The 11,254-nt window shown below is 44.6% G+C and overlaps 2 protein-coding genes across 2 annotated transcripts; both read left to right on the top strand.

The window, feature by feature from the left end:
* Positions 1 to 403: 403 nt before the first annotated feature.
* Positions 404 to 3,858, top strand: LOC6613882 (replication factor C subunit 1). The gene is made up of 4 exons (XM_002038315.2): positions 404 to 508; positions 575 to 1,887; positions 2,014 to 2,856; positions 2,916 to 3,858. The coding sequence occupies exons 1-4, from the start codon at positions 500 to 502 to the stop codon at positions 3,691 to 3,693; spliced, it is 2,943 nt and encodes a 980-aa protein (XP_002038351.1). The 5' UTR covers positions 404 to 499; the 3' UTR covers positions 3,694 to 3,858.
* A 1,217-nt stretch (positions 3,859 to 5,075) lies between these two features.
* Positions 5,076 to 11,177, top strand: LOC116801790. The gene is made up of 2 exons (XM_032723369.1): positions 5,076 to 5,264; positions 10,976 to 11,177. Exons 1-2 carry the CDS (start codon positions 5,091 to 5,093, stop codon positions 11,150 to 11,152), a joined length of 351 nt encoding a protein of 116 aa, XP_032579260.1. The 5' UTR covers positions 5,076 to 5,090; the 3' UTR covers positions 11,153 to 11,177.
* Positions 11,178 to 11,254: the final 77 nt, after the last annotated feature.

An 11,254-nucleotide genomic window follows, 5' to 3' on the forward strand; every position in this document is an offset into this window, starting at 1 on the left:
TCCGTTGTACAAGAGCAGCCCGTTTGAACTTTTTTGTTGGCATATCTATAGAAATTTGTAATAACTATGTAAATTAACAAACAGAATGCGGATGTGTTAACACCTCGCTACAGCAACAGGGAATGACAAAATTAATGTATTTGCTATTCATCATATTTAATATGCAATGAGATCGTTCACAAGTTTAATTTCATTACGATTAAATTCTTTAATATGTTATTTTAACATCTTTCAGATAATTGACTTTTTTCTTTTCTTTATGTGGCACTTCACCGTTACGAATTTATTTTGCTGCCCAGACATCCTTATATACTTTTTATATCGTGGCACACATTTACTGAGCTATCGATAACTTTCAGTGTTTTTCGTTGTGAAAATACGTATGCTAGTTTTTTTAATTGTCACCGATGCGGTTACACTGGGAATTTCGGATCTGGTAACACTGTTCCGAGCCCTGAAACTAGCAACATTGAATTTAAAATAATTAATTCCTGCCGTAATGCAACGCGTAAGTGGTGTAGAGACATTCAAGCACTAGGTGAAAACATCAATTTATCAAAATCAATCGTTCCAGGGCATTGACTCCTTCTTCAAACGGCTGCCGGCCAAGTCGAAAAGTGCCGAGGACGAAAATGGAGAGACGCCGTCGAAGGCGCCAAAACGCAAGAAAGCCGTGATAATTTCCAGCGACGAGGAAGAGGTGGTCAGTCCGCCGGAGACCAAGAAACTCAAGGCTTCAAAGACAGCATCCAGCGAGGATGAAGTGGTGGCTGCCACACCGGAACCGAATGCGAAGAAGGCCAGGAACGGGCAGAAACTAGCGCTTTCCAAGCTTAAGCGGCACGTGGATCCTACCGAGCTTTTCGGTGGAGAAACCAAGAGAGTTATTGTGCCCAAACCGAAGACCAAAGCTGTTCTCGAGTTCGAGAACGAAGACATTGACCGCAGTTTATTGGAAGTGGATCTGGACGAGAGTATCAAAGAGGCTGCCCCCGAAAAAAAGGTTCAGTCGAATACCAGGAGCTCTCCCTCACCTAAAAGAGCAAAGAAAAGCAGCCCGGAACCGCCAAAACCCAAGTCAACCAAATCCAAAGCCACCACTCCTCGTGTGAAGAAGGAGAAAGCTGCGGCAGATCTGGAATCCAGTGTCTTAACAGACGAAGAACGCCACGAGCGTAAACGTGCTTCCGCCGTGCTCTACCAGAAGTACAAAAACCGCAGTTCGTGCCTGAACCCCGGCAGCAAGGAAATCCCAAAGGGATCCCCGGATTGTCTGAGTGGCTTAACCTTTGTCGTAACCGGAGTCCTTGAGTCCATGGAACGAGAGGAGGCGGAGTCTGTGATCAAGGAGTATGGCGGAAAGGTGATGACCGTGGTTGGAAAGAAACTTAAGTATTTGGTCGTAGGAGAAGAAGCTGGACCAAAGAAATTAGCTATGGCTGATGAACTCAATATACCCATTCTCAGCGAGGACGGTCTCTTCGATCTAATCAGGGAGAAATCAGGAAACGCTAAGCTGGTAAAGGAAGAGAAGAAAAACCCTGAAGAGAAAGAGAAAAAGGAAGTCAAGACTTCAAGAAGGTCCAATGATAAAAAGGAGAAGGAGGTCACTAAGCAGAAAAGTAGCGAGAAGCATGATGCTGCCAAACATAAAGTCAAAGAGGAACACACTTCCCCCAAGGAGTCAAAGGAAAAGCTCAATGATGTACCAGCTGTTACCTTGAAAGTAAAAAAAGAGCCCGGCACCCAGAAAGAACACGCTCCGTCGCCAAGAACTGCAGAACCGAAGACTCAGGATATGGTCGGGATGGCCTGGGTGGACAAGCACAAGCCTACGAACATAAAAGAAATCGTTGGCCAGGCAGGAGCCGCCAGCAACGTGACCAAGTGAGGAACCTAAATGTATAAATGGGAGCTTCCGCTTTCAAAGTTATATATTTATTATAGTCATAATTTGAAACTGGAAGCTAATCATGAGAGGATTAAATTTGTGCTTTAATTCAATTTTTATAGGCTGATGAACTGGCTGTCCAAGTGGTATGTTAACCATGATGGAAACAAGAAGCCCCAACGTCCCAATCCTTGGGCCAAGAACGACGACGGCAGCTTCTACAAGGCGGCCCTGCTTTCGGGACCTCCTGGAATAGGAAAGACTACGACGGCGACTCTGGTAGTGAAGGAACTTGGCTTCGATGCGGTGGAGTTCAACGCCTCCGACACACGCAGCAAACGCTTGCTCAAGGATGAAGTGTCCACGCTGTTGAGCAACAAATCCCTCTCCGGTTACTTTACAGGACAAGGCCAAGCGGTCTCCCGCAAGCATGTGCTCATAATGGACGAAGTCGATGGCATGGCCGGTAACGAGGACCGCGGTGGAATGCAGGAGCTGATCGCCCTCATCAAGGATAGCTCTATTCCCATTATTTGCATGTGTAATGATCGCAACCACCCGAAAATTCGGTCGCTGGTTAACTATTGCTACGATCTGCGATTCCAGAGACCTCGCCTCGAGCAAATCAAAGGAAAAATAATGAGCATCTGCTTTAAGGAGAAAGTAAAGATATCGCCCGCAAAAGTGGAAGAAATCATAGCGGCTACCAACAACGATATTCGGCAATCCATTAACCACATTGCCCTGCTGAGCGCCAAGGAAGACGCTTCTAAAAAGTCAGGGCAGCAGATTGCCACCAAGGATCTGAAGCTGGGACCCTGGGAAGTGGTCCGAAAAGTCTTCACAGCGGACGAGCACAAGCACATGTCCTTTGCCGACAAGAGCGACCTTTTCTTTCACGACTACAGTCTGGCCCCGCTCTTTGTGCAGCAAAACTATCTGCAGGTCCTACCGCAGGGAAACAAGTAAGTCTAAGTTTACTTTACTCAAGGGCGTACCCATTCACCAACTCCGCTCTTTGCAGAAAGGATGTCCTGGCCAAGGTGGCAGCTACGGCAGATGCCTTAAGCTTGGGTGACCTTGTTGAAAAGCGAATTCGTGCGAATTCAGCTTGGAGTCTTCTTCCCACTCAGGCCTTATTCAGCTCGGTCCTTCCCGGCGAGCACATGTGTGGCCACTTCACTGGACAGATTAACTTTCCCGGGTGGCTGGGCAAGAATTCCAAGTCTGGAAAACGTGCCAGGCTGGCTCAGGAGCTGCATGATCACACTAGGGTCTGCACCTCGGGCTCAAGACTATCGGTGAGGTTGGATTACGCCCCCTTCCTTCTGGATAATATAGTGCGACCTCTGGCAAAGGATGGCCAGGAGGGTGTACCCGCTGCTTTAGACGTTATGAAGGATTACCATCTACTCCGTGAGGATCTGGACTCGCTGGTCGAGCTTACATCCTGGCCCGGCAAGAAATCCCCACTGGACGCAGTGGATGGGAGAGTAAAAGCCGCTTTAACGCGATCTTACAACAAGGAGGTTATGGCATACTCCTATTCCGCTCAAGCTGGCATCAAAAAAAAGAAATCGGAGGCTGCTGGAGCGGATGACGATTACTTAGGCGAGAGTCCGGGCGAAGAGGACGGAGATGGTGGCCACATATCATCAGAGGAAGACGAGGACAAGGACAACCTAGAGCTGGATGGTTTGATCAAAGCCAAAAAAAAGACAACTTCGTCAAAAGCGGCTGGTGGATCCAAAAAGGCTACAACTTCCACGGCTTCAAAGTCTAAGGCCAAGGCCAAAAAGTGAATGCACTAAGGATTTCCCATATTATAATATGATTTTTTTTTGCCATCGAATTCCCCATGTATATGTAGTTTTTGTTTAAAATCTCATGAATGGCCGACACTGTTTATACTGCTAAAAATATATGATATTTACCAATAAAATACGTGCTTGAATTGCAAAATGTAATATTTGTTTATGAATAGTGCTGACATTTAGATGACATATAAAGATATGCATATATAAAGTAAACTAAAACAGGAGAAATGGGTAATAAATCAGATCAACTATCTGTTTTAATTGTGTTACGATCAAGAGCGCGAATATGTCAAGCTTAAATTTATTTTAAATATTTAGTTGGAAACGCGAACGGGGATGGTCACTCCATATTATCGTACTTGGAAGTGCATTTCTTGAGCAATATTTTTTTGAAATTTGAATAAGTTTGAAATTTAATAATTAACTTAAGTTATAATTATATTTAAAATAATATATAATTATATTTTTATAATTTATGCGTAAAGCATGTTATTTACATCTGGTAAGGCTATCTTAATTTAAAAATTCAGTTAATTATAAATTAGTGAGTTCGTTAAATAGCTCAAAAGGTTAACAAAATAGTTTACTGTCATAAGACTTTTTTATTTATTGTAACGTTTTTAACCTGATGTCAATCGATGGTGTTGCTAAGCACAATCGATAATGAAGCAATCGATATTTCGGCAGCCCTGCTATCTCGTAGTAGCGCCAAAGAGTATCGTATCTGAGTTTTTTCCCCGATGTCAACGCGAACGGATGCTCGTACTGGGCAGCGGAAAATGCAGTGAAAATTGCCAGAAAAGTCAGGGGACAACATGTGCGGGCAAATCCAAGCGAAGCATTCGATTAACTGCGAGAGTGCGCGATCCACTTGATTTTCCGGGATTACCTGCCACGTTCGACGGGTTTCGCGTTCAATATTTTTCGCACTGAAAAATTCTCGGCTTACGTGCGCCTGTGTGTGTGTGAGTGTGTATCTGTGTATCCGTGTAAAGGGCGCAGCTCGGCGAAAAACAACACCCATAAATGAGCGAAGCCTGCCTGGCGTCGCGCTTTTAATCAAATTGAAATTAATTGTAGTTCAAAGCGTCGAGCTCGTCCGCTTTTCTTTGTTTTTTGCGCAACTCGCTGTGCTGAAAATTCAATAAGCACGTAAATTCCAGCACACTCACAACGACTTCAACCGCGCACGCACACAGATACAACGCTGCAGAGCTGGGCGAGCGGACGCGAGAGCGAGAGCGAGCGAGCGATAGAGCAGGCAAGTGCAGACTCCGCTTCCCTCCCACACCCCGTGCCGCAGCAACCACCCCATTGCTGTTGTTGTTGGGCCAGGCCAGGCCAGTCACAAGGACACTCTCAGCCTCCCAGCTTACGCATACATGCTCACGCCCGAGAGCCAGGGTCTTGCCCCTCTCTCCCCTCTCCCCTTCCCCTTGCGCACGGTAAACAGGTGCCGCGCCTTGTGCCGTTACTTTGCCTGCCTTCGGAGGACTTCGTGCTGCGTGTTTTGGCTACACATGTTTACCTTTCAGCACTCGCCCAAACGTCATGCAGTGAGTGCGAATCCAGGGATTGGGATTTGGATAAACGAATTTTCCAGCTCATCGCTGTCGCCAATACTCCTTTCACGCAGCACGCACAGGGATGAACTCATAATGAATTTTTGAATGAATGATTTTAAGTTTATTACATTTCGATAGAACTTACGATGCCAATTGAAGGATAGGGTATGCTATAACATCCACTTTTGATGTAAATATGGCGTTTGTTTTTGTTTGATTCGGGCAAAGAAGGTGAATGAATTTGTCTATTATGCTCCCAGTTGAAGTACAAATTGTCCAACTATTTATATATTCAAGCTGAATCCAATTTCCTTGCTTTTTTGCCGTTCATCTTACCCGCATCCTGCCTCATTTTTTATCGCCCTTTTCACATTTTTCTGCACACAGCGCTCCAAATTCAGGTCATTGCATTTGTTCGACGAGCCACCCATCCAAACACCACCCACTGTTCGCCCTTAACCCCCCTCCGCTGGCGTGTTTTGCTGCGTTCGTCCTGCGTGTGAATGTTTACTTTTCAATAGATTTCGCTTTCGTTCACTCCAAAGTCTGTCAGAGGACAAGTTTTTGTTATTTTCCGCCTCATCGGACTCCGAATTTTTATCGCCTCATGAGGTCAGCGCATTTTTCTGTGCCATGCGACGTATCTCTATTTGCATAGTGACGAAACTCTTCAATAATCAAACTCTGCAAAAAGACCTAAACTGATATCAGAGACCTTCCGATAAATGGTCTGCGATAAGGCAGAACAAGGAACACAGCTACAGCTGGGCACACCTAACGGGTTCACTATCTTTATCTAGACTGCAGAAACATCAGCCAGAAATCATATATGTAGATACAACACACCATGGGTGAACGACAGTTGTTCTTGCGTAAGACGACCTCCGCGCATCTGTATGCACATATTTTGGGTAAATGCGAGGACCGTCTGTACAAATATAGTATAGTTCGCCCTGCAGGAGTTTTCACTGTACACCACACATATGCACTGTGTTTACGCGGCTTCTTATCAGCAGAACGCGGTGCTTGTGTGTGGGAGAACCGCTTGGGGCGGGGAAGCGGCAGAGATAAGCCAACGCCGACAACTCACTTAACTGAAGCGAGTTGTCAAAATACCCGTTTGTTAGCAAGCTGATCGTTGAGTTTTTGGCGAGTCAACAGCCCTTCTGACATCATCATTGGTTGGTTCTCTCTTAAGATGGATCACAGTCCCGGCCTAAAAGTTTTCATCAGATTGAGTACGTAGTTTGTGGGGTAAACGGTTGAAATATCTGTTCCTCTTATGGCAATGTCGAATAGGGGCCGAAACGGGAACAACTTGACTTGGCTTACTGGCCAAAAGAGACCGAGTTATTCGTGCAGACAAAATGGGTTAACAGTGGGCTCTGGAGAGACTATCTGTCGCTGAATCCCAGAGATACACAGATACAACACACAAAGTCCGCTAATGGCCGCATTGACCCGGCTAAATTAAGTTGCAAGCCCACTTCCAGCCTATGCCTACATAAATATTTAATTTGCGATCTCAATTCGCTTTGTTGGCTTTCTGTTTTTTGTTTCATGTAAGCCAGCGAAAGCTGAGAACATATAACAAAATGGGGGTGGTCGTTCCACCCTTGTTCGCCTTTGTTTTTCGGCGGTTTAATTGATATTTGTTGACTCGCCAGTGATTTACACTCGTTAGCAGGTTTTCTGGTTTTGGCCAAAGCATAAAACCATTACCATTTCCGTTTTCAGCTGCCTGTAAATCGAAATGTATCTGGTGTCACGGCCCGTCCGTTATGTGCTGAATATAAATTAAGTACAGTCAACAGTGGACTCAGACAAACCACCAACAGTGCTTCGCAATAAATAAAAAATAATCTTAAGTTTTCTTATGCTTTCGTAAAGTTGATGGTTCCTACTTCTTGTAGTGCTGTAAACATATTTATTTATTTAATGGGAGAGTGTTCAATAGCGTTTGTATATCCTGCTTTTCAATTTTCTTATTCAAGACGCTTTTTTCAAGATAACACCAGTCTTTGAAGAACTTTTATCATTCCCTCTCCGTGCACATGATTTTGCAATCTTTAGGCGGCTTCTATCGTGCTTTGTTCAACAAATTGCCATAATTTGTTGTAAATTCCAATCAAGTGGTTGCCACTAGTGGTTCGCACGGCGGGTGCGGTGGTTCGGGGCGGTCTAATCAATACCTAGAGCCACTTGTTTGTTCAGTCGAAGTCTTGTCCAGCTGTCACTGAAATGGTTCGTGTGTATGTGAACATTATTTTCCACTTCGCACCGAGCAGGGGTCTTGTTCGCATGCGATACTCGCATAGAGTATCTGTGGATATCGGGCTATCTGCGAGCTACCCGTGACAATACTAATTGATTTCCCCACACAGACACTGTCCCTTTTGAGTTTTCTTCTGCGGTGTGTTGCGGTGGTTCATAAGTTTCCTCTTATTATTATATTATATTATAGCCATTGCTGGCTTCGTGGTGTGTGGTGCAAACTGGCAAATAATTCGTTTAATTACGGATTACGTAGCTTGGGAAACAGTTTTTGCGGCTGATAGCATAGCTCAGGGGAAAACCTTTTCAAGTATTGTATCTTCGGGCAGCACATCATCATTATAAATATAATAAGATTGAAGGAGCGCAGTGCATCGAACAACGGTTTCGGCTCATGGAGCCCAGATAGCAATTAAGCGATTCTGGCTATAAGGAACATCATATGCTGACTAGTAGAAATGCAGACGAAGAAGGGCTGGCTCAGGCAAAAATTTGCCACACACATGCCCCTCTATATACACAAATATACACATACAAATGTGTGTGCTCCTATATTATTCTGATGCTGTACCCCTATACCTCGAAGTGTGTGCCATAAAGAAAGGCTGTATACCGTGAAGTAAACAAAGAGCCGAGTCATATAAAAGAGCAACTGCCTGTGGTTGTAGGGTATGGTGTGGGCATGTGTGGGGGGTGCGGGGGCCTTTAAATAAATATTTTAATGAACTGCACTAAAGGCTGTGCCGACGCCTAAAAAGAGTTGACTTTGAAACGCACTGACTGGCTGCCAGTAGCAGCAAATGCAAGAAAGTCCGCCTGGCTGACAGACAAGCGGAGTGCATCCTTTTATACTCGCATACTCGCACATCAATGCAGTGCGTGCACTTTATTTTTAGCCCACTGTAGAACGTGGAAAAAATGCAAGAGGTGCAGGGAAATGGAGGGAGTCCAATACCATGTACCATGTACCGTCTACCATCTACCATGTGGGATGTAAAAGAGATTTTTTCGTTGAAGTTTTAATTTTTCTTTCTTTTCCTCTCCACAAACACCCAGCTGCAATTGTTGTTCTTCGGGATTCGGCTTCTTCCCCGGCAAACTGCCTTTATTTTTCGAAGAAATCTTCCAGTGATTCATCTCATTCACCCGGACAAGTCGTGCGGGAATTATGAAAGATGCTGGAGATACATTTTAATTGAGATGCACACCAAATAGATCAATAAAATTGAGTTCAAGATTGCACAGGCCTAAATTGAAAGTTGACACGGTCAATATATTTAAGGAGATCTGTGGAGTAAGGCCCAATTGAAAGGAAAATTTGGCTTAAGTCGCTAAGTGGAGCTGTCAATAGTGGACAAACAAATGTGATATAGAGCGTTGTGTGCTCATGAGATACCGATTAGAGTGGACTAAGATATAGAGATAGAGATAGAGTGTAGCGAATGCAAAGTATCTACATGCTTTCGACGATTCCCATGTAGTAAGTTAGTTGAGAGTGCAAAAGGTTGACGATAAGTGCTGTACGCTGTGCGATACATTTCTGACATTAACTTCTTCCCTGAAATATTAAACAAGAAACCACGCCCATTCCCGACCTTCTCCTACACACCTAGAATGGCGAACGAAACTTAATTAATAAACCATGAATTTATGTCACTCGACAGCATACAAAGGTCGTAAAACTTTGATGGGTTACCAGCTCGCTCGACTTTCTGGGTCACACACTCTCGCACAATGGCTTATATAGGCACAGATACCAGGAAGCGGGAAAGATGCATGGACTGGTGGCAGAAACTTCCATCTCCTGTACTTAGAAACTTGTTAAACTTTACTTGACAAACGACAAACTCTGCAGTGCTCAACTTGGCTGTCAGTGATTAAGACGGACAGATTTGCAGCACATGTGGCACATCATTCGCCAATTTGGGCCCGGAATGCGGAGCGGTATGCAGCCAATATGGCCTAGCAGTTGAGGAATACGCGGCTACTTGGCGAAGCGGATTTGGTCAGAGCCAACTTCCAACTTCACCTAGCGGTACTTCAACCCCATTCTGCGACTGCCAGTTACCTTGTAGTGGTCTCCCAGGACAACTCCATAAGTTTTAGAGATCCGCAGATCATTAATAACGTGTCATCGCGATGACCTCTTTTTCTGATTAGCAGTCATATAGATGGTTTTGTTTGCGATAAGCTAGTACATCCCATTTAGATTCCCACAATTAGCAAAGCTAAAAATAAAGTGCATTTATTTTCGAAGCACATGCTCATCATTTGCATTATTTATGCCCAAACGTGACTCCTGCGAACTGAGACCCCGAACTGAAGAAGGGCATATCTGGGACTTCAGTTTGTTTGGTCATGCCATTGCCTCCCTGCAGATAGTGTTTCGTTATCGCAGCTCCAGTCAGCCCCAACCCATGAATGGCCGTCCGAAAACCGTGCGGTTCATTGAACGCCATGGGGTTTGGTTATCATGCCAACACATGCTCTTTTACACTCGCACCCGTAGTGTCTTCTGCAACCTGACTGTGCTCCAATGTACAAGGGACACCATCGAATCGCATCGTAAATTCACACATTTCACGCCCCATTCAACCTCGTGGAGGGGGCTGCCTGGCATCCTGTATCTAGCAAATTGACAGCCAGCCGGCCACGTTCGCATTCAAATTTATACGATATACGAGCCAAGGCATAAATAAATGCTTCTTGGCGAACGGCGGTTTCTTCATAATTTTCCCACCTCATATTATTATTATTTTGCAGCCTATCCTCTATGGACTGCCCACAGCACAGTAGGCGCCAAACTTCTTTTCTGCTCCATCGACAAATTCGTATGTAGGCTGGCGATGACTTCGAGTTTTGAGTTGCACTCCTCTGGTGCTTTTTCTTTTCGGAACGTGGGCTGTCCACGTGGGTTGGCTTTTCGGGGCCCGTCAAACCCGATCGGTCTGGACAGGCGGTGCACGGCAAACCAGATGGAGAAAACGAAGTTCCATTTGATTTGCCGCCTTTCCACCCAAAACCATTTCTCTTGCTTATGCCCCGTGGGTCGCTTTTGATAAGCTTATTTATTTTCTTAGGTGGCCCACTAATTTCTCAATGTAGGTCTCTTTCGGTTGTAGATTGTCATTAAGCTCTATAAGTTTTTAATCATTACCAGCCAGTCATGTCAGGTTTATGCTCGGCTTTTATGCTTTTAAATTTTCAATGAGAGGATACCATCAGATGAGTATCTATCGCCTACGATTTTCTCATGCTGTAATGTGCATTACGTAGACGATTACCAAGATGGCCCATAACATGCATGATATCAGCAATATTTGTTTTGAAATTTGGTTGCTTGTAAATAAAATACCCCTTTGTTCCCAATACTCTTGCAATCACTTAAGATAATGTCTAACTCGATGTTCTTTTTCGAAACTTTGTAGGAACCCGATGCCAAGTCCCGAGGAAGTTTAGTGCCACACATGCGTGTTGTAAATGTTAATGCGCCTAGAAAACTTGAGAAGATCGACCCAGTTTTGCTTACCATAGATAGAATATGCCAGAAGCGTTTTCGATCGGACCCAGGAACTCAAGAGGAACTATTTGACCCAAGAAATTGAGGCAAATGTGAAACACATGTGCGAGCTGGAGTATGTGGCGTTACATTTTTGGTTATTGTTCTCTTCTGACCACGAACTGAAATTGAATTAACCACTCGCGGA

The sequence above is a fragment of the Drosophila sechellia genome, chromosome 3R (assembly GCF_004382195.2).
Source record: "Drosophila sechellia strain sech25 chromosome 3R, ASM438219v1, whole genome shotgun sequence".
Taxonomy (NCBI): domain Eukaryota; kingdom Metazoa; phylum Arthropoda; class Insecta; order Diptera; family Drosophilidae; genus Drosophila; species Drosophila sechellia.